This window comes from Dendrobates tinctorius, unplaced genomic scaffold, assembly GCF_039654945.1.
Source record: "Dendrobates tinctorius isolate UK_male_01 unplaced genomic scaffold, ASM3965494v1 ptg000011l, whole genome shotgun sequence".
Lineage (NCBI taxonomy): Eukaryota > Metazoa > Chordata > Amphibia > Anura > Dendrobatidae > Dendrobates > Dendrobates tinctorius.
In genome coordinates this window covers 37,689,039-37,712,930 of record NW_027361679.1, presented here as the reverse complement: position 1 = coordinate 37,712,930, position 23,892 = coordinate 37,689,039, and the positions used below count along the sequence as shown (strand labels likewise).

Below are 23,892 nucleotides of genomic sequence, written 5' to 3'. Positions count from 1 at the left end.
GACCAGAATCAAAGGCATGGGAGCTACAGCGGGGGTCATTATACAGTGTTAGAGCTAATTCGGGGGTCATTATCCAGCGGATGAGCTAATGCTAGAGTCAGTATACAGCATGAGAGCCAATGCAGGGGTCATGATAGAGTATGGGAGCTAGTGTGTGGCCAGTATAGAGCGTGCAAGCTAATGCATGGGTCATTATACAGTGGATGAGCTAATGCAGGGGTCATTGTATAGCATGGGAGCAAATGTAGGGGTCATTATACAGTATAGGAGCTAATGTGGGGGCCATTATACAGTACAGTTTAAAGGCTACTGTGGGGGCCATCATACAGTATGGGGGCCTATATACAGTGTGGGAGCTACTGTGGGGGCCTATATACAGTGTGGGAGCTACTGTGGGGGCCATCATACAGTATGGAGCCTATATACAGTGTGGGAGCTACTGTGGGGGCCATCATACAGTATGGGGGCCTATATACAGTGTGGGAGCTACTGTGGGGGCCATCATACAGTATGGGGGGCCTATATACAGTGTGGGAGCTACTGTGGGGGCCATCATACAGTATGGGAGCCTATACACAGTGTGGGAGCTACTGTGGGGGCCATCATACAGTATGGGGGCCTATATACAGTATGGGAGCTACTGTGGGGGCCATCATACAGTATGGGGGCCTATATACAGTGTGAGTGCTACTGTGAGGGCACAAGAGACATTCTGCTATGTAAAGGACACAATGGTGGCATTATTATGTGAGGCAGTTAGAGGATCCCTGCGCTTGTACCACACAGCAGGTGCAGTAGTAGGGACACATATGGCAGCAGTGGCTCAGCATTGGGGTATCAGGTGCAGTAATAGGGACACATACAGTAGCAGCGGCTCAGTATTGGGGTATCAGGTGCAGCAATAGGGACACATACAGCAGCAGCGGAACAGTATTGGGGTATCAGGTGTAGTAATATTGACACATACGGCAGCAGCGGCTCAGTATTGGGGTATCAGGTACAATAGTAGGGACACATACGGCATCAGCGGCTCAGTATTGGAGTATCAGGTACAATAGTAGGGACTAGAGTTGAGCGACTTTTGGTTTTTTAGGGTCGCGTTTCGTTTCGTGAAACCCGACTTTTCCAAAAGTCGGGTCGAGCAAGATCGTCCGATTATAGGGAAAAGTCGGGGTCGTCCCGAAACACGAAACCCAATGTAAGTCAATGGGGAATAAAAGTCGGCAGTGAGAGGAGGACAGGAAACACACCTACAGTGCCCATTTGAATGCCAAAAGCATCAATTCTTCTTACTTAAGCTTGTCAACCTTAATTAACTTCATAATACAAGTTACGCACTGAAAAATGGGGGTTATTTGGCTAAAGTTGTGGGGGGGGAGGGCTGGCTGCAGGTTTTCATGTGCCCTGGGCGAAAGAGCGCCCCTTTAACACATACCACAACTCATCATGCTCCGATACGGCAGAGAAATAGCGGTATAGTACAATGAAAAATACCTCACTTTTTACATCTCATGACGAGGCCCATCTATTTCTCCATACAGAATCATTGGTCCCATATAATGTTTGAAACAGTATATAATGAGCTCCACATAATGCTACAGTATATGTTGGTCCCCATGGATGAAGCTCCACTGTCTTATGGGCCCAAATAATGCTCCAAACATAATGGGCCCCATTTCTAATGCTCTAGTGTATAATGGGCCCTGTAAATGCTGCTCCAGTGTCTGATGTCCACCTTTGGAATGTTCCAGTGTATGGTGGGCCCCATCTATCATTCTCCAGAGTATAGTGCTCCCCAAAAATTGCTGTCCCAACATTGAAAACAATCAAATAAGTCTCCTCACTAGGGAATCCCTGTACTTGTCTGGATTCCTCGTTGTCCCCATCTTCCATCTCACTGCACAGTATTTCAACTTTGCAAGTGCTGTGATTCTGGGCAAGCAGGGGGGGCCCACTCGTTGGCGACGGCACTGGCACAAGGCCCCTGATAGTACGGTGGTGTGTCTGATGGCGGGTGGGCCGAACCTGCACTTTCATCTGCAGCTTCCTCTTTGTCACCGTGTAAGATGGAACTGTATATGGGAAGGGTAACCTGAGTTTCATCAGGGTCAGATTCAGGTCGTGTAGCGTGCGAGGGGAATGTAGTGGTCTGGGTCAATGTACCAGCAGATTCATCGAGCAGTGGCTGGGCATCAGTGCACTTGTGTCGCCCCCAGGAGTACGGTCGCCACAGTGGCATTACCTTCTTCCTAGGGAGTGTGATGTCATGCTTGGGAGCAACGAAGGATCTCTCTAGCAGGTTAACTGATTGGGCGGCGTTATTCCCACGAGTCATGACCCTCCAAACAGCGTTCATGAAGGCAAAGTGTTTGTTTTACGTGGGCAGTATGGTTGCAAAGCTGAACCTTAAAGGAATGTCCAGAAGGGCACCACCAGGAGTGGAGCCTACGGTTAAATTCGACTCCACCTGGGAAACCTCAACCATGCCAGCTACAGAACAGATGCACACATTGCAAGCTTAATTCCGTTAACGAACGAGACTCCGTCATGCCCCGCGGTCCGAGTCCGGCTTACTAGAAGGACACGTGAGGCTCTGGCACATGAGATTGGCCAATAACTGGTGTGTCATGCCCTTACATGTCCGTGGCTGCATGTGCGCTACACTGAAAAGGCCAGCGTTTGTCGCTTACAGGTGCAGATAACCCGCTGAACAACGTTAGTGATGGGGATCACTGATTACAATTATTACCCGCGAACAATGATTTCCCAGTAAGTGCAGGTCAACCGCAGTTCCGGAATTAGGCCTAACCGTCATTCCTGAAAAAATGAAAAACTTACGTGTGCAAACCACAGGTGCTGTAGCTTGCTTAACAGCTCGCCAGCCGTTCTCACGCCCAGTATGGATTACACGTGATTGCACAAAGGTGAGAAAGGGTACCGTTTCCCCGGATAACATGTATGGATAGCGTACACATTCAAAATATATGTCTCAGGAGGCAGGCTCAGACGGTGTTAGGCCCAGTATGGATTGCACGTGATTGCACAAAGGTTAGAAAGGGTACCGAATCCCCGGATAACATGTATGGATAGCGTACACATTCAAAATATATGTCTCAGGAGGCAGGCTCAGACGGTGTTAGGCCCAGTATGGATTGCACGTGATTGCACAAAGGTTAGAAAGGGTACCGTTTCCCCGGATAACATGTATGGATAGCGTACACAAAATATATGTCTATACATCAGGAGGCAGGCTCAGACGGTGTCAGGCACAGTATGGATTTGACGGCCCAGACTACACAGCGGAGGAGCAGGGAGAGGTAAAGATTGCAAATGCTGGGGCCCTGCCCAAGCAAGGGGGGCCCACTCGTGGGCGTCGGTACTGGCACTGGGCCCCTCATAGTACGGCGGTGTGTCTGATGGCGGGTGTGCACCACCACCGTCAGAGACACTTGATTGCACTATGAAGGACCCTGTACCAGTGCCCGCGCCCAAAAGTCGGCCTACCCACCTGTCCAGGGCAACGGCACTCGCACGGTGTCGTGCGCTAGGTGGTGACCCCGGCCATGGGGGGGGGGGGAGGCAGCACAGTTAGGGAGTTTTAGAAAGTGGCATATGTTGATGTTGGACATTCAGCTGATGCAAAAGGTGAAATAGGTCAAGTCCCAGGAAGAGGTGGACCAAAGCAAGCCATTTTTCTGTCACCCTATGTGTCATCAGAGGAAGGTGGGACAAAATCCTTGGAAACCCATGCGTGGTTCATTTTAATGAAGGTTAGATCATCCACATTTTGGGTTGACAGACGGGTCCTTTTTTCTGTCAGGATTGATCCAGCTGCACTGAAGACTCTTTCCGATAGCACACTTGCAGCTGGGCAACGAGCTCCTGTAAGGCATATTGTGCCAATTCAGGCCAGGTGTCCAGTTTAGCGGCCCAATAGTCAAAGGGGAATGACCTGTGTGGGAGAACATCGATATGGGAGGAAAAGTAGTTTGTAACCATAGTTGACAACTGCTGTCTCCTGTCACTTTCCATCGATGCAGTATTACCAGTTGTGTGAGTGGTACTTGAAAAATCAGTCCACAACATTGTCATGAAACCCCTGTCTCCAACGCCACTTCTGCTGTGTGCACCACGAACACCTCTGCCAAGCTGCCCCCGGCCCGTACGACTCGTGTGAGAACCATCACCGCTGCTGTGTGCTGGGAATGCCTCAAGCAACCGATTTACCAGAGTTGCTTGTTTATTAGCCAATATTAGGTCAAGGTTCTCCTGTGGCATGATGTTTTGTAATTTGCCTTTATAGCGTGGATCCAGGATGCTGGCCAACCAGTAGTCGTCATCGTTCATCATTTTGGCAAAGCGGGGGTCCCTTTTTAGGATCCGCAAGGCATAATCTGACATGTGGGCCAATGTTCCCGGTTTCAATGATGCACTGCGAGTGCTGGTTGGAGGAGCACTTTCTGGCAAATCCACATCCCTCCAGTCACGCACAAACCCTGTACCAGACCTTGCCACGCCAACATTTTCACTTGCCCCACGAGATGCATCCTCCTCCCCTAAGTAATCATCCCCATCATCCTCCTCCTCCTCCTCTTCTTCCTCCACCTCGTCCAGGAGAGGTCCCTGAGCAGACAATGGCTGAATGTCATCAAGGATTCCCTCATCCTCTTCCTCCTCATCAACATTGGCTGCAGACGCCTGCTCCTTAAGGTGCGTCAAAGTTTGCATGAGCAGACGCATAAGTGGGATGCTCATGCTTAGGATGGCGTCGTCTGCGCTTACCAGCCGTATGCATTCCTCAAAACACTGAAGGACTTTACAGAGGTCTTTCAGCTTCGACCACTGCACACCTGTCAACTCCATGTCTGCTCTCAAAGTGCCTGGCCGTGTATCCTCCCACAAATGCATTATGGCCTGCCTCTGCTCGCACAGCCGCTCCACCATGTGCAGGGTGGAGTTCCACCTTGTTGCAATGTCGATAATGAGGCGGTGGTTGGGAAGGTGGCGCAATCGCTGCAGCTTCTGCATACGGAGTGTACAGGCGACCGGCGGATGTGCGCGCACAGTCTTCGCACCTTCTGGAGCAGGGCTGTTAACTCCGGATAATTTTTGAGGAAGCACTGCACCACCAGGTTCAAGGTGTGAGCCAAGCAAGGTATATGGCTGAGTTTTGAAAGGGCTATGGCTGCCACAAAATTACGGCCGTTATCACTAACTACCTTGACTGCCTCAAGATGTACACTGCCCAGCCATGACTCAGTTTGTCGCTTCAAGTACTCGGCCAGCACCTCGGCGGTGTGTCTGTTGCCCAAACACATCATCTGCAACACAGCCTGCTGACGCTTTCCACTAGCTGCTCGATAGGGGGACACATCGTGTGCAACAGTGGCAGCTGCAGATGGAGTGCTCGTACGACTGCGCTCTGTGGACGAGCTTTCGCTTCTGGAGGAGGAGGAGGAGGGTCGAACACCTACAGCCAACTGTTTCCTATACCGTGGGCTAGGCAGCACTGTCCCACCACCGCTGTCCCCTGTGGACCCTGCATCCACCACATTAACCCAGTGCGCAGTGATGGACACGTAACGGCCCTGGCCATGCCGACTGGACCATGCATCAGATGTGAGGTGCACCTTTCCGCTCACTGACTGCTTGAGTGCATGGACAATGCGGTCTTTCACATGATGGTGGAGGGCTGGGATGGCTTTGCGAGAGAAGAAGGGCGACTGGGTAGGTCATAGCGTGGTACTGCATTGGCCATGAGTTCGCGGAAAGCTGTGCTTTCCACCAACCGAAAGGGCATCATCTCAAACGAGATTAGTTTGGCAATGTGGGCGTTCAAACCCAGTGTACGCGGATGAGAGACTGAGTACTTTCTTGACCTACTCATAGTGTCTGGGAGGGTGAGCTGGACTTGAGAGCTGCATATGGTGGAAGTAGCGGTGGACAGGGTGGACTGAGAGAGGGTTGATGATGGTGATGGAGTTGGTGTTCTTTCTGATGGCCTAGAATCAGTCTTTCATTGATATAACAGTGGGATTCCCTGACTGCTGTGGCCTTGCAACGACACCTCAACATTTGCTGCTGTGCTAACCGGTGGGCTTACAGTGGGGGAAACAATGTAGCGTTGCTGACTACCTTCGTTGTGATCAGTTGCACATGTGGCACTTGAGGTTTGGTGTTGTGTCCACGCTTGCAAGTGCATGCTGGATAAATGTCTAAGCATGCAACTGGTATTCAAATTTTTCAGATTTTTCCCTCGGCTAAAGGTCTTTGCGCACTTCTTACAGATAACCTTGGCCTGATCATGAGGATTTTGTTCAAAAAAGTGCCACACTGCACTCTTCCTACTTTGGCAGACATTTTGCGGCCTAGCACGCTGTGATCTTTTGACCCTCTGGACAAGCTGTCCAGCAACTCTTTTGATGTTTGGAACCTGTCTTTGGAGTGCTCCGGGCCTGCCAGATAACAGCTGTTGCGATGTCGATGTCTGCTGTGGATGCTCCTCATCTGAGCTATTGGAAGCAGCACCCTCTTCCCCCAATGGATGCCAATCTGGGTCAACAACTGGGTCATCCATCACCTCCTCTTCTATGTCATGTGCACCTTCCTCTGTGTCACCGTGTATGGTGGTATAGTGTGCGGGAAGGGGCACCTGAGTCTCATCAGGGTCAGAATCTGGCTCTGTACACTGCGAGGACAATGTAGTGCTCTGAGTGAATGTACCAGCAGAATCATCCATCAGCGGCTGTGCATCAGTGCACTCCATGTCAGATTCATCTTGGCCTGGGTAATTCACCATTTCACTTGATAATCCACGCATGGTATGTGAAAACAGCTCCATGGAGTAATCAGTTGTATGGCCTGCGTCATCCTTCAATCTTGGTTGGGGTGAAGGACACAAGGAAAGGTGTGGTTCATGAACATGAGCCTCCAATGACGACTCAGTGCTTTTACTTTTTACAACTGAAGAAGAGGAGGCGATAGAGCTGGAGGCTGAGTCAGCAATGTAAGACAAAACTTTTTCCTGATGCTCTGGCTTTAAAAGCGGTTTGCCAACTCCTAGAAAACTAAGCGTTCGAGGCCTTATGTAGCCAGACGATGACGCAGGCTCAACACCTCCTGCATTCAGTCCTATTTTGCTCTTGCCACTACCATCAGATCCACCACCAACACCATCATTACCAGCTGCCAACCCCCGCCCAATTCCACGGCCTCTTCCACCAGCCTTCCTCATTTTTGGTAGAAATGTAGACAAAATCCAACAAACTATATAGTAATGTAAAACAAGGTACAAGGTGTCTATAGGACAGGGGAGATTTTGAATCTCTGCACACACTTTTGGACACTGGACACTTTTGGATTGTGTGAGGCCCAATGAATATCTGAGCGCTATGTGACAGGCTCGATGGCACAGCTGTGACCAAAGTGACTAGAGGATAAGGGAGATTTTGAATCTCTGCACACACTTTTGGACACTGGACACTTTTGGATTGTGTGAGGCCCAATGAATATCTGAGCGCTATGTGACAGGCTCGATGGCACAGCTGTGACCAAAGTGACTAGAGGATAAGGGAGATTTTGAATCTCTGCACACACTTTTGGACACTGGACACTTTTGGATTGTGTGAGGCCCAATGAATATCTGAGCGCTATGTGACAGGCTCGATGGCACAGCTGTGACCAAAGTGACTAGAGGATAAGGGAGATTTTGAATCTCTGCACACACTTTTGGACACTGGACACTTTTGGATTGTGTGAGGCCCAATGAATATCTGAGCGCTATGTGACAGGCTCGATGGCACAGCTGTGACCAAAGTGACTAGAGGATAAGGGAGATTTTGAATCTCTGCACACACTTTTGGACACTGGACACTTTTGGATTGTGTGAGGCCCAATGAATATCTGAGCGCTATGTGACAGGCTCGATGGCACAGCTGTGACCAAAGTGACTAGAGGATAAGGGAGATTTTGAATCTCTGCACACACTTTTGGACACTGGACACTTTTGGATTGTGTGAGGCCCAATGAATATCTGAGCGCTATGTGACAGGCTCGATGGCACAGCTGTGACCAAAGTGACTAGAGGATAAGGGAGATTTTGAATCTCTGCACACACTTTTGGACACTGGACACTTTTGGATTGTGTGAGGCCCACTGATATCTGAGCGCTATGTCACAGGCTCGATGGCACAGCTGTGACAAAAGTGACTAGAGGATAAGGGAGATTGGATTGCTTTTAAAAAAGCAGTTTGCAGAGCAGTGGGTAAACAGCAATGCCAGCCTGTCAGGAAGCCTTAAAAGGCAGCCCAACAACCAACACCACTGATACACCACAATATAGCCTCCCCTTGCACTGCACACACAGTGACTGGTGTGTTGTGCAGGCCAAATTGCTAGCAGCAGAAGCAGTTTTTTTTTCTTCTCAGCAGGACAAAAAAAAAAAAATTGGGATTGCTTTTAAAAAAGCAGTTTGCGGAGCAGTGGGTAAACAGCAATGCAGGAATGTCAGGAAGCCTTAGAAGGCAGCCCAACAACCAACACCACTGATACACCACTATATAGCCTCCCCTTGCACTGCACACACAGTGACTGGTGTGTTGTGCAGGCCAAATCGCTAGCAGCAGAAGCAGTTTTTTTGTCTTCTTCCCTGCCTAACGCTCTCCCTACAGAATCAGCAGCAACCTCTCCCTATACTGAGATCGGCAGAAGTAAGATGGCGGTCGGCGTGCACGCCCTTTTATACCCCCTGTGACGCCCACCAAAGCAAGCCAATCACTTGCATGCCCTTCTGAAAGATGGTGGTGACCCCTGCCTATGTCATCACATTGCCCACAGTGTCCGTGGATCCTGATTGGCTGAAAAAGAGCGCAAAACAAACTTTTGAAACGCGACTTTGGCGCGTAAGTCGCCGACCTCGTGGCCGACCTCATCCTAGGGTCGGGTTTCGTTTCATGAAACCCGACTTTGCCAAAAGTCGGCGACTTTTGAAATTTTTCGACCCGTTTCGCTCAACTCTAGTAGGGACACATACGGCAACAGCAGCGGCTCAGTATTGGGTGAATAGTTTGTGCAGGTTGGAGATAGATGGGTACTAAGCTGGAAATGTGAGAAGTCAAATGTGTCTTTGCTGTAATCTCTGCAGATGAGTCCTGGCTGGAGAAGTAGACATGTCGGTCTGAGTAAGATGTAAAAGTGAACGATTATCAGAAAGAACGTGGCCTGTAAGTTATCATACAGTTGTGGCCAAAAGTATTGACACCCCTACAATTTTGTCAGATAATACTCAGTTTCTTCCTGATAATGATTGCAAACACAAATTCTTTGGTATTATTATCTTCATTTAATTTGTCTTAAAAAAAAAAAAAACACAAAAGAGAATGAAGCAAAAAGCAAAACATTGATCATTTCACACAAAACTCCAAAAATGGGCCAGAGAAAAGTATTGGCACCCTCAGCCTAATACTTGGTTGCACGACCTTTAGCCAAAATAACTGCGACCAACCGCTTCCGGTAACCATCAATGAGTTTCTTACAATGCTCTGCTGGAATTTTAGACCATTCTTCTTTGGCAAACTGCTCAAGGTCCCTGATATTTGAAGGGTGCCTTCTCCAAACTGCCATTTTTAGATCTCTTCACAGGTGTTCTATGGGATTCAGGTCTGGACTCATTGCTGGCCACCTTAGAAGTCTCCAGTGCTCTCTCTCAAACCATTTTCTAGTGATTTTTGAAGTGTGTTTTGGGTCATTGTCCTGCTGGAAGACAGTCATTCAAAAGCATAAAGCCAGCTCACCGACTTCCATGGGAGCAAGGATCACCATCCTGCAATGGTTAGTTCAACGGAAAGGAAAGAGATATCCAGCTCCATATAAAGATCGATTTCAAATTTAATCCAATAAAGATGATGTACAAATCAGCTCCAGGGCTGCATCAGCTCACACAGGAGCGACATAAGCGACGCGTTTCGATCGCTACATGCGATCTTTATCAAAGCTACCATATCAAAATCACACACAGGTTAAAAAGGAGCCGAGACCAATCCTGAATCTAATACAAGTCACATGATTGGAAGGTCCTGTTCTAGACAATGCAATAAAGAAAAACAATAAAATTACATCAATATTGCCCATAAATATACAAGAATAAACCACAAAAATATATAGAAAAAATATATGATGGAAATTGTTCATAATTCTATCAAAAATTGCTGACATTAAAAATAAACATGAATCATGTGATCATGAAAACTCGTCTCCTATCACATACATCCATTAACGATGTCACATATAATTTTAGAGATTCATGAAAGAGTGTAATTATAAAGAATTATATTTGCTAGAAAATATTCACAATTCCACCAAAATTGGTGCATTTTAAAAAGCATGATCGCGAACCCCGTGACCACAAAAATTATAAATTATGTGATCACAAAAACTCATTTCATCGGCACATATAAATCGCATATATCCATTAGCGATATTGTATATAATTTCAAAGATATTATGAAAAGACATGAATACATAAAAAAATTTCAAAATCAAAATATATTCATAATTCCATACAAATTAATTCACCTACATATATATAAAAAATATGTGCAAAAAAGTGATTTCACGGACACATGCATTTATTAGCAGCATCACAAATAATTTTAAAGGTTCATCAAATAAACATATGAACAAAATCAAACAAAAAAAGAAAACAAATTTTATTAAAAAAACATTATTGATGCAAACATACTCTGAAATATTAATAATGGAACATGATTTCATTCTTTTTTTTAATCCATCAGGAAATCTCGTTCCCAGATTAAAAATCCAGAAAGCCTCCCGGGTGAGCAATGTTCTTCTAATATCACCACCCCTAGAAGGTTTCTTGATTTTTTCAATACCAATGACCTGGAAAGAAGCAATATTACGAGAATGAAAATTAATAAAATGTCTAGCTGCAGACGAAATATTGCGGACTCCATTAGTTACATTGGTTATATCATATAAATTTTCAGCTATTCTAGTTTTTAATTTTCTAGATTTGCACCCTACTTAAGACTTAATGCAAGTAGTGCAATCAATTTTATACACCACAAAGTCAGTATTACAATTAATAAAGTTATTAATCTTAAAAGATGTAGTATTATCATTATTGTAGAATATTTTAGTTTTTACCATATGTTTGCAGGTCCTACAATTATTGCCTCCACATTTGTAGTTCCCTTTGTTTTCCAACCATGTACCTCTGTTGTTCCTGGATGAAAAAAGGCTCGGTGATAAAATATTACCTAAAGTGGGGGCTCTACGAGCCACTGCATTACAACCATCTTCTAAAACTGCAGCTAATATAGGGTCCTCATGTAATAGAGGTAAAAATGTATGTACATTATTTCTAATTTCATTGAATTGTGAACTAAATTGAAAGCATATGAATGGCTTTTTGGACATAATAGATTTTTTCATTTTATTATCAACCGAGGACTGACTGTCTGCTGTTACTAAATTCAAAGCTCTGTTCAACATCCAGCCCGGATAATTCCTATCTCTCAATTTATTACAAGATTTATTAAATTCCTGCTGCAAATTATCATTGTTATTACAATTCCTTTTGATTCTGGTTAGCTCACCAACAGGGATTAATTTTCATTCTCGTAATATTGCTTCTTTCCAGGTCACTGGTATTGAAAAAAATCAAGAAACCTTCTAGGGGTGGTGATATTAGAAGAACATTGCTCACCCGGGAGGCTTTCTGGATTTTTAATCTGGGAACGAGATTTCCTGATGGATTAAACAAAAAGAATGAAATCATGTTCCATTATTAATATTTCAGAGTATGTTTGCATCAATAATGTTATTTTAATAAAATTTGTTTTCCTTTTTTGCTTGATTTTGTTCATATGTTTATTTGATGAACCTTTAAAATTATTTGTGATGCTGCTATTAAATGCATGTGTCAGTGAAATGACTTTTTTGCACATATTTTTTATATATATGTAGGTGAATTAATTTGTATGGAATTATGAATATATTTTGATTTTGAAATTTTTTTATGTATTCATGTCTTTTCATAATATCTTTGATATTATATACAATATCGCTAATGGATATATGCGATTTATATGTGCCGATGAAATGAGTTTTTGTGATCACATAATTTATAATTTTTGTGGTCACGGGGTTCGCGATCATGCTTTTTAAAATGCACCAATTTTGGTGGAATTGTGAATATTTTCTAGCAAATATAATTCTTTATAATTATACTCTTCTTTCATGAATCTCTAAAATTATATGTGACATCGTTAATGGATGTATGTGATAGGAGACGAGTTTTCATGATCACATGATTCATGTTTATTTGTAATGTCAGCAATTTTTGATAGAATTATGAACAATTTCCATCATATATTTTTTCTATATATTTTTGTGGTTTATTCTTGTATATTTATTGGCAATATTGATGTAATTTTATTGTTTTTCTTTATTGCATTGTCTAGAACAGGACCTTCCAATCATGTGACTTGTAATAGATTCAGGATTGGTCTCTGCTCCTTTTTAACCTGTGTGTGATTTTGATATGGTAGCTTTGATAAAGATCGCATGTAGCGATCGAAACGCGTCGCTTATGTCGCTCCTCAGTGAGCTGATGCAGCCCTGGAGCTGATTTGTACATCATCTTTACTGGATTAAATTTGAAATCGATCTTTGTGTGGAGCTGGATATCTCTTTCCTTTCCTGCTGGAAGACCCATGACCTCTGAGGGAGACCCAGCTTTCTCACACTGTGCCCTACATTATGCTGCAAAATTTGTTGGTAGTCTTCAGACTTCATAATGCCATGCACACGGTCAAGTAGTCCAGTGCCAGAGGCAGCAAAGCAACCCCAAAACATCAGGGAACCTCGTCATGTTTGACTGTAGAGACCATGTTATTTTCTTTGAATGCCTCTTTTTTTTCTCCTGTAAACTCTATGTTGATGCCTTTGCCCAAATTGCTCTACTTTTGTCTCATCTGACCAGAGAACATTCTTCCAAAACGTTTTAGGCTTTTTCAGGTAAGTTTTGGCAAACTCCAGCCTGGCTTTTTTATGTCTCAGGGTAAGAAGTGGGGTCTTCCTGGGTCTCCTACCATACAGAGACGCTGACGGATAGTACGGGTTGACACTGTTGTACCCTCGGACTGCAGGGCAGCTTTAACTTGTTTGGATGTTAGTCGACGTTCTTTATCCAACATCTGCACAATCTTGCGTTGAAATCTCTTGTCAATTTTTCTTTTCCGTCCACATCTAGGGAGGTTAGCCACAGTGCCATGGGCTTTAAACTTCTTGATGACACTGCGCACGGTAGACACAGGAACATTCAGGTCTTTGGAGATGGACTTGTAGCCTTGCGATTGCTCATGCTTCCTCACAATTTGGTTTCTCAAGTCCTCAGACAGTTCTTTGGTCTTCTTTCTTTTCTCCATGCTCAATGTGGTACACACAAGGACACAGGACAGAGGTTGAGTCAAATTTAGTCCATGTCAACTGGCTGCAAGTGTGATTTAGTTATTGCCAACACCTGTTAGGTGCCACAGGTAAGTTACAGGTGCTGTTAATTACACAAATTAGAGAAGCATCACATGATTTTTCGAACAGTGCCAATACTTTTGTCCACCCTTTTTTTATGTTTGGTGTGGAATTATATCCAATTTGGCTTTAGGACAATTCTTTTTGTGTTTTTTCATTTAAGACAAATTAAATGAAGATAATAATACCAAAGAATTTGTGTTTGCAATCATTTTCAGGAAGAAACTGAGTATTATCTGACAAAATTGCAGGGGTGTCAATACTTTTGGCCACAACTGTATGTAACTGTATAGTAAACTCTTGTATATGCTGCAGGACTGGCATCTACCACTATAAGGTCATCATATGGCGGTAATATCAGTATTGTTTTTTGTATAGAGATTTTTTTCAGTTACAGCGCGGTCATCTGCTTAGGTTCCCCTATACTCACGACTAGAGTGTGCCAACCTGAGTTGTAATCAGGGTTACCGGTTAGGGGCCCACTCAAATGTTTTCGCCCCCCCCTAAGCTGAACCCCTAGCTACGTCTCTGACTATAAACAAAGTATGTAATAAGCATTAAAAGGGCTTTATATCTCTTTAAATTAAGCACTGACATATAATTTCTTTATAGATCACAATACTTGTATGCTTTCAGACTATTGATTTCCATATGGATCATAGATGAAGATCCACCAAATGTATTATCCACTGTGAGCCACTGTTTTAATCTTTGCCCATCTTTAGACTGCCTTAAATTTACACTGTCTAAATATTATTCAAGATTAGTAAATATACTGCATTGTTTTCTATAATGGAAACTTTTTGAAATTTACTGTATATCATATATATTTTTGAAACCTGAAGAGATACTTACTTTCCTTGCTGGTGTTTGGAGTAAAGTGATCCATTAGGAAGTTGAAAAAATCATAAAGCTGCAAAAACAAACAATAGAATAAATATTATTTGGCAGATGTGACAACACAGCATTTATTCTCAGTTTTGTCAGTAGGCGAGACATGAGCCATTGTTCATATAAGCCAGCACATTGACTCTTGTTGTGTGTTGACTTGTTGAAGGCACGCTATGCATCAGCCCCTACAATTTATTCTTCTAAATAACCTTGGAGGGCAAAGACGCAGGTTAATTGAACAATCGATGTTTGTCGACATGTTGAATGCCTGTTGATTACCTATTGTACAAGATCTGCAGTCTATTATTCTAAAAGAAAAACAGCTCACCAGCGAAGGCATCTTGATTATTGGAGCACGGAGACGCCGTGTCGGGGCACTTGGATGATAAATGGAAGAAATTTTCCAGCTCCACCATATTGTGAAAAACAGACTTCTTTATTCACATCAAACGATAAAGTGGGAGTAAAATGCCAGCATAGGAAATGCAGATACTTGCGTTCTCAATGCGTTTCTGGTGTCTAAGCACCCTTAGTCATGACGCCGTCCGAGGAAGCGGGATTTATACCGTGAAACGCGCGTTGGGGTCTCCCGACCAGCGGCAGGTTCATGATATGATGGGTATGTGCTGATTCACTACATTATTTTTGTACATGTGCGGGCATTGTGCAATATATTTTTTTATGTGACCACAGTATTTTGATCGACAGCACATTGTGGCTCTCTCTAGTGCTGTACTTTCTGATTTGCGTGGTGACGTCCTGCAGTCACAGCTGACTTTACTAGGGGCCATTTTGGCTCATATACAGCAACTATATGCACTTTATGTTGATGGTGACTATCTCATGTCTGCTGTGGCTGCACGCTTCACCACTATGTCAGCATTTTAATATATATCTCTCTAGGGGTAGAGTGCAATAACCTAAGATCAATGTCCTAATATTTTTACATTTTTTTGTATATGACTACTCACTATTTTTATTGCACATTCGATAGGCACTTATTTACTTTGTTACAATTGGCCTCTTCATCGTCCTTGTCGCTGGTCTGTTTTTTTGTTCCAGGCTACCTTACCCTCAGACCAAGATTACATGTCCTGTATCTCACATTGTGTCTTCTAATTGACTAATAAAATATTCATTATATAGCTTTTTGACTCTTGTTTTTCTCCAGTTTTTTCAATTGATATAGAGTCATTTCTATGGGCACTTCATGAGGCAAGGCTTAGAGATTTAGTAATACATGCTTGAAATGTATTTTTGGAGTTCTTTTTTCATATTATTTTATTACATGGTCGTCATTGTCACGATTCATTTTTTGATTCGTGGCAGCTCTGAGTCTGCTATAATTTAAATGTAGCTTTTTTCTTTTGGGCCAGCAAGGGTTAATGTCAATTTCCTTGCTGGCAGCTGCTTTGTTTCTGGTCAGCTGATGTGGGTGATGATCACTCCCCAGTAGCGTAGCTACCGGGGGGGCAGGGGGGGCGGTGGCCCTGGGCCCCGCGCTCTGAAGGGGCCCACCGGAGCAACACTACACTACACCACTATTCTGCAGCAGAGCAGGGAGAATCGATCTCCCTACTCTGCTGCCCGGCCGCTATGGGCCCCTGAGAAGGCGGTGAGGGGCCCCGGTGCCAGCAGTTGGCCCCCCACCTCTCAGCCAGCAATGTCGTCTTTTGCTATTCTGTGCGCACAGGACCTGTGATGAGGTCACAAGATGGGCGGAGTCAGGGGTCACATGATCAGGGGCTTCAGTGGCTGCAGGACTCTGCTGTGCTGGTTGTCATGGTGCTGGCTGGATGCGGTGAAGTTTCTGTGTGGGGTCAGGAGGGGTTTACAGGGTGGATGCGGCAGAGCTGTGTGTGTATGAGGTGTACAGAGCAGAGCCGTGTGTGTATAGAAGGTGTACGGAGCAGAGATATGCATGTATGAGGTGTAAGGAGGAGCAGAGCCGTGTGTAGAAGGTGTACGGAGCGGAGATATGCATGTATGAGGTGTACAGAAGAGCGGAGCCGTGTGTGTATGGGGTGAGCGGAGCTGTTTGTGTACAAGGTGTACGCAGCGGAGCCGTTTGTGTACAAGGTGTATGGAGCGGTGCCATGTATGTATGGGGTGTACGGAGCGGAGCCGTGTGTGTACAGGGTGTATGGAGCAGAGCCGCCTGTGTCCAAGGTGCATGGAGCAGAGCGCATGTGTACAAGGTGTATGGAGCGGAGCTGTGTGTGTATAGGGGGTGCAAAGCGGAGCCGTGTGTGTATAGGGGGTATCAGGTGCAGTAATAGGGACACATGCGGCAGCAGCGGCTCAGTATTGGGGTATCAAGTGTAGTAATAGGGACACATACGGCAGCAGCGGCTCAGTATTGGGGTAACAGGTGAAGTAGTAGGGACACAAGCGGCAGCAGAGGCTCAGTATTGGGGTATTAGGTGCAGTAATAGGGACACATACATCAGCAGCGGCTCAGCATTGGAGTATCAGGTGCAGTAATAGGGACACATATGGCAGCATAGGCTCAGTATTGGGGTATCAGGTGCAGTAATAGGGACACAAGCGGCAGCAGAGGCTCATTATTGGGGTATCAAGTGTAGTAATAGGGACACATACGTCAGCAGCGGCTCAGCATTGGAGTATCAGGTGCAGTAATAGGGACACATATGGCAGCAGCGGCTCAGTATTGGGGTATCAAGTGTAGTAATAGGGACACATACGGCAGCAGCGGCTCAGTATTGGGGTAACAGGTGAAGTAGTAGGGACACAAGTGGCAGCAGAGGCTCAGTATTGGGGTATTAGGTGCAGTAATAGGGACACATACGTCAGCAGCGGCTCAGCATTGGAGTATCAGGTGCAGTAATAGGGACACATATGGCAGCATAGGCTCAGTATTGGGGTATCAGGTGCAGTAATAGGGACACAAGCGGCAGCAGAGGCTCATTATTGGGGTATCAAGTGTAGTAATAGGGACACATACAGCAGCAGCGGCTCAGCATTGGGGTATCCGGTGCAGTAAGAGGGACACATACAGCAGCGGAACAGTATTGGGGTATCAGGTGTAGTAATATTGACACATACGGCAGCAGCGGCTCTGCATTGGGGTATCAGGTGCAGTAATAGGGACACATACAGCAGCAGCGGCTCTGCATTGGGGTATCAGGTGCAGTAATAGGGACACTTACGGCAGCAGCGGCTCAGTGTTGGGGTATCAGGTGCAGTAACAGGGACACATACGGCAGCAGCGGCTCAATATTGGGGTGTCAGGTGCTGTAATAGGGGCACATACGGCAGCAGCAGCTCAGCATTGGGGTATCAGGTGCAGTAACAGGGACACATACGGCAGCAGCGGCTCAATATTGAGGTGTCAGGTGCAGTAACAGAGACACATACGTCAGCAGCGGCTCAGCTTTGGGGTATCAGGTGCAGTAATAGGGACACAGAAGAAGTGAAACATGTCGTTGTTGTATTCTCTGTAGCCGAGTCCTGGCTGGAGGAGTTGTCATGTCAGTCTGGGCCAGATGGAAAAGACGTGAAAAGTGAACGATTCCATCAGAAAGATCGTCAGCGGTAAGACACGAACTATAACTGTGCAGTAATCACTTATATGCTTTGTAGGACTGGTATTTACCACTGACCATATGGTGGTAATATCAATATTGGTCTTTATATAGGGATTATTTTCAGTAACAGCGCAGTCATCTCCTACATCCACTATTAGGGTGCGTCACCGAGTTGTAATCAAAGCTACCTAATTAGGGGCCCACTCAGAAGTTTCGACTATCCTGAACCGAAACCCTAGCTACGCCTCTGCCACTCCCACCATCCTTTAAAAAGTCACTTGACCCATCAGCTGACTGTTGGTAATAGAGTTTTCTTTGCAGATCAGCCTAGGAGTTTGGAGCTTCCTGTTATCAGTGGTATAGGTGCTGCTGGAGGGTTTTTGGATTTCTCTAGCCTTATCCTCTGCTGTCTGGAGCTTGGCAGCAGAGCAAGTCATTGAGTATTATTTCCCTTTACTTTGTCTGTGTCGTGTTTGTCACTTTCTCTGTGTTGTTACTATCTGCAGTGTTGAGACTAGCGACCCTGCCGATCATTGCATTAGCCAGGATATAGTGAGGCAACAATCAGGGACCAGGCACGTGACGGCGGTGGGAGAAGGAACCGCATAGGGAGTTAGGGGAGTTTAGGGACAGGCACAGGTTGGAGTCAGGAAGTGCCCCATCCCTCAATCCCTACTGTTAGGGCCTTCCTCTCCCCATTCCATCCCGTTATTGGTATATGTGTTGTGTCATCCGCTGGACTTACCTATGTCGGTCGTTACATTATTACCGACCCGTACTAATTTCCGGTGAATCGATGGCTCAAGCTGAGGCTATTGCTCGTCTGATCCAGACCCTCACGGATGAGGTTACCAAGTTGCGGACTCAGATGGTGCAGCAGCTTCAGCAGGTGTCGGGGTTCTTGGTCTCGACTCATGTACAGGCTCAACCAGAACCCAAAGTATCTCTACCTGACAGATTTTCTGGGGGGAGAGATACATTTATGGTTTTCAAAGAAGCCTGTAGATTGTATTTCAGGCTTCGTCCTTGTTCTTCAGGGAGTTAGGAACAGCGTGTGGGGATTATAGTCTCCCTTCTTAAGAGAGATGCCCAATACTGGGCCTTCTCCCTGCCGACCGATTCACCATATTTGCGGTTGGTGGATGAGTTTTTCATGGCATTGGCGGGATGGGAGTCCAAATGGCATTTCCCTGGCTTAGTCTAGACTCCGTAAAATCAAGAAGGGGGTCCAGCTGAGGAGTACTGCTCAGAGTTTCGGAGATGGGCCACTGACATGCAGTGGAATGACCCTAATCTTAAGAGTCATTTCTGTCATGGTCTGTCAGCTACGCTTCAGGATACTCTGGTGCAATATACTACTCCTGGGTCGTTGGAGGCCGCCATGGCCCTCGCTATTCTGGTAGACAGACGTCTCAGGGAGAGACACACACCGAATTTACCCCCTGTTGTTCTTTCTAGGGTGGAAGACACACTGGTGCAGACGGACGAATCCGTGTAGGTGGGAGGAGTCTCCTCTCAAACTAGGTTGCCTGCATTTCACCGTTTGATGGGGGCATGTTTTTTCTGTGATCTTACTGATCATTACATCAACATCTGACCAGCTCACACCAAAGTATGTACTCCATCACAAAAGCCGCGTTCCCCTGGTCGGGTGGAGGGAGATAACCAGGGTGTGTACATTACCTCCACCTTTACGTATCAGTTTATCATTTTGGCTGAAATGGTGGTTGGTGGGGAAACTGAGACTATACCGTTCTTGTGGATAGTGGAGCTGGGGTCAGTTGGTGGATTCTCGCTTTGTTCAGACCGATGGTCTGATCGGTAGGACGCTGGCGATACCCATTACCATTCAGGCAACTGACTCTGTTCCTCTCAGCCAGAGAAGTTTGACTTAAGTCACAGACAATATTAACCTGCGTATAGGGAGTCTTCATGAAGAGTCCCTGTTGTACTATGTCTTGGAGGGAATGCTAACTCCCATTGTCTTAGGCCTTCCCTGGCTGAAGAGACACATTCTGGTCATAGATTGGAGGGAGTAGTTAGTTTGGACCAGTGTTGTAAAGACTTGTCTGGGAGCTACAATCTCTGCCTTCCTTCTCAAACCTACCCCTTCTTCTCTAGTGGAGGCAGCTAAGGTGCTACCAGGAAGAAGGGGCAAGACTCAACCCTCACAATAAGTAAACCCTGAGTCTCAGTGTCCTCTCAGGAGGAGGTATCAGGGAGAGTTGTGGTTCCCTCTATATATAGCGAGGGTATGAGTTGACGCAGTAGGACACCTCAGTTGTCTGTTCCTCAAAGAGATCACCATCTTTTGGCAAATGCATGCATAGAAATAAGCGTTCAGGCTTTCAGGACATGTGTGTGAATGAATACGTGTGGGTGTCCATTAAAGACATCAAGTGGAAGTATGCATCTGGAACCTGCAGTTCTAGGGTGATCAGGCCATATTGGGTGTTGGCCATTCTCAGCCCGGGGACTTTCCTGTTGAAGTTACCCCCTGTAATTCAGGTACATAACGTATTCCACAGGTTGGCATTCTGGAGATTTTTTGAGCCTCCAGAGCCTAAATTGTTGCCATCTACATTGGACTGCATTTGTTGTAACCTTGAGGATCAGGTGACTGCGAAGGTGAATCCTGGTGGGTTGAGATGTCATTTTAGGTCAAGTATGGTGTTGAGGGTCCAGAGGCCCATTGTTGAAAAGGGGGGTACTGTCATGATTCATTTTTGGATTGTGGCTCTGGTTCTGCTATAATTTAAATGTAGCTTTTTTCCTTTGTGGCCAGCAAGGGTTAATGTCAGTTTCCTTGCTGGCAGCTGCTTTGTTGCTGGTCAGCTAATGTGGGTGGTGACCACTCCCACCATCCTTTAAAAAGTCACTTGACCCATCAGCTGACTGTCGGTAATAGGCCGAGATCACACTTGTGAGTGTGATGCGAGAAACTTACGCGAGTCTCTCAAATCAATACCCGGCACCGCCACCGGCACTCGGACTGGAGCGTTCAGCTGCATAGAAATACTTGCAGCCGCACACTCCAGTCCCAAGTGCCGGCGGCAGTGCTGGGTATTGATGTGAGATACTTGCGCGATTTTCTCGCATCACACTCACAAGTGTGACCCCGGCCTGAGAGCTTTCTTTGCAGAACAGCCTAGGAGTTTGTAGCTTCCTGGTATCAGTGGTATAGCTGCTGCTGCAGGGTTTTTGGATTTCTGGTTATCCTCTACTGTATGGAGCTTGGTAACAGAGCAAGTCGTTGAGTATTATTTCCCTTTACTTTGTCTGTGTCGTGTTTGTCACTTCCCCTGTGTTGTTACCATATGCAGTGGTGATGCTAACGACTTTGCCGGCCAGTGCACTAGCCAGGGTATATTGAGGCGACAATCAGGAACCACCCACATAGGATAAGAGGGGAGTTTAGGGACAGGCACAGGTTGGAGTCAGGAGGTGCTCCATCCCTCGTTCCCTACTGTTAGAGCATTAATCTCCCCATTCCGTCCCGTTGTTGGTATATGTTGTGTTGTCTACAGGCTGCCTGCTTGACTTACCCGTGTCAGTAGTGAAAGTCATGTCCTTTGAAAATTGGTGGGTTCATCCAAATTTGATTTAATGTGTATAGGGATCTTAAGCTCCCACACAGTTTAAATAACTTCTGACTGAAGGATGGTTTAGCTGACTGTTCAGCCAGCAGCTTTCTTGCCCAACTTTCCCAAACACAGTAGTGCTTGCTCTTCCGAGTGCTACTTTGTTCTCTATGTTCTCTATAAGGCAGGAGCTGCCAGACATGTCTGGTGGTGGCTAATCTCTTAGAGAATAAAAGCGTGAACAGCCCGAAATCAGACATACTGAATTATTATCTGCCCTGACATCATAAATTGGGGGGGGAGACTTGTGGGCCCCATTATAAACTATGTGCTTGGTCAAACTAGTTGACATCAGCCAATTCGGCTGACATTAGTCTAATATGCATTGAAGTTGTTGGATTTATGTGAATTAAATAATTACAAGATGGCTATATTTTTATTTGATTAGCATCCCATTAGTAGAGCACTGTCATAAATTTGTAAGATTAAATGGGTTGACTGGGATTAGATAAAGAGGTCTGCTATATTAGCAGAAATCTATGTCTAGAAAGCGTTCTACAGTATTCAGAGGTGCCTATCATACAATATTAGTCCTTCTTGCCCTATGGAGATCACTATTATTATTGTGACAATTGTCCCATTTCTCCAGTCTTAAAATTACACAGTGGCCTCCTGCTGTTTTTATATAAGACTCATTTCCCAATTTTGACTAGTAAAATTGAGGAAAAGTGTCATAATAATGAAACACTGGCTGAATCAAACTACGGATCTTCCCCAGTAATCCAGCTCAGACACGTGTTGTTAACAAGATTAAGTTCTAGTAAATAAATCATACCTGTAAATCTAGGTCATCACAGCATTAATTGGACTTAAGTAAATGTTAATACTAATCAGAAAATAAATATAAATCAACTTAAAGGTAATCAAGTTATTTTTCAATTTTATCTGGTTAAAAGTTTTTTAAAAAAGTTTTGCAAAAAGAAATTCTTGAAATAAAGAAAAATACCTTTATTTGATCCTGCTCTCCAGTATATTCTATTGATTGAAAGATACTCCAAGTGCATCTCCTCCTCACTTCCAATTGGGCGATATAGCGACGATACCAGCGTTGTATTAATACTGCCGATTTGAAAGCTGTATAAAGGAATATACAGAATCTGATAATATAACCATTGCTTAAAGGGGTTAACTTTAAAAAGTTTCCATCTATATTTTCTTCATACCTTTTTATCTCATTGGCTTATTCCTTAGACAGGTAGGAAACCAACATAATCAACATGTCATAATCAGTGTTCATCAGGCCAGGTTTACAAAGCCATAGGCTTACATGTAAAGGTGCCGCAACACATGGATCCCCTTCATTTCTACTGTAAACTTTCTAAGATAACAGTAGAACTCCACGATAATCTAAGTTTGGTTAAGTAGGACTATGGTCGATTAGAGATGAGCGACTTTGCCTTTTTAGGGTCGAATCGGGTTTCATGAAACCCGACTTTCTCAAAAGTCGGGTCGAACGAAATCGACCGACTATAAGGAAAAGCAATGCAAGTCAATGGGAAGCAAAGTCGGCAGGGAGTGGAGGACAGTAAACACACCTACAGTGCCCATTTCAATGCCAAAACCATCGATTCTTATTACTGAATCTTGTCAACCTTAATTTACTTCATAATAATAGTTACGCATTGAAAACTGGGGGTTATTTGGCTAAAGTTGTGGGGGAGTAGGGCTGGCTCTAGGTTTTCGTGTGCCCTAGGCCAAAGAGTGTCAGTGCGCCCCTTTAACACATACCACAACTCATGATGCTCCGATACGGCACAGAAATATAGGTATAATACAATGACAAATACTTCACTGCTTACATGACATGACTGATCTATTTTAAATTCTACAATAGCTCAAAAAAAGGACAGTATATTACTCCATACAGTATTATGGCCACCACATTGTGCACCATACAGAATAATGAGCCCCATATATTTCTCCATACAGAATAATTGGTCACATATAATGTTCCATACAGTATATGATGAGCTCCACACAATGCTACAGTATATGATGGTCCCCATGGACGATGCTCCAGTGTGTTATGGGCGAAAATAATGCTCCATATATAATGGGCTCCATTTCTAATGCTCCAGTGTATAATGGGCCCCGTAAATGCTGCTCCAGTGTCTGATGTCCCCGATATGGAATGCTCCAGTATATGATGGGCCTCATGGATGATGCTCCAGTGACTTATGGGCCCAAATAATGCTCCATATATAATGGGCTCCATTTCTAATGCTCCATTGTATAATGGGCCCCATAAATGCTGCTCCAGT

At 45.0% G+C, this 23,892-nt stretch overlaps 1 protein-coding gene across 1 annotated transcript in view; it reads right to left on the bottom strand.

Annotated features, from left to right (window-relative positions):
• PPEF2 (protein phosphatase with EF-hand domain 2) overlaps nt 1–23,892 on the bottom strand; it is a 167,591-nt gene that overhangs the window by 109,403 nt on the left and 34,296 nt on the right. Inside the window, exons 4-5 of the mRNA XM_073541188.1 lie at nt 22,578–22,705; nt 14,407–14,464 (exon numbers count right to left, since the gene is read on the bottom strand). Of these exons, the coding sequence (XP_073397289.1) occupies nt 14,407–14,464; nt 22,578–22,705 (186 nt within the window). The remainder of the gene's footprint in view (nt 1–14,406; nt 14,465–22,577; nt 22,706–23,892) is intronic.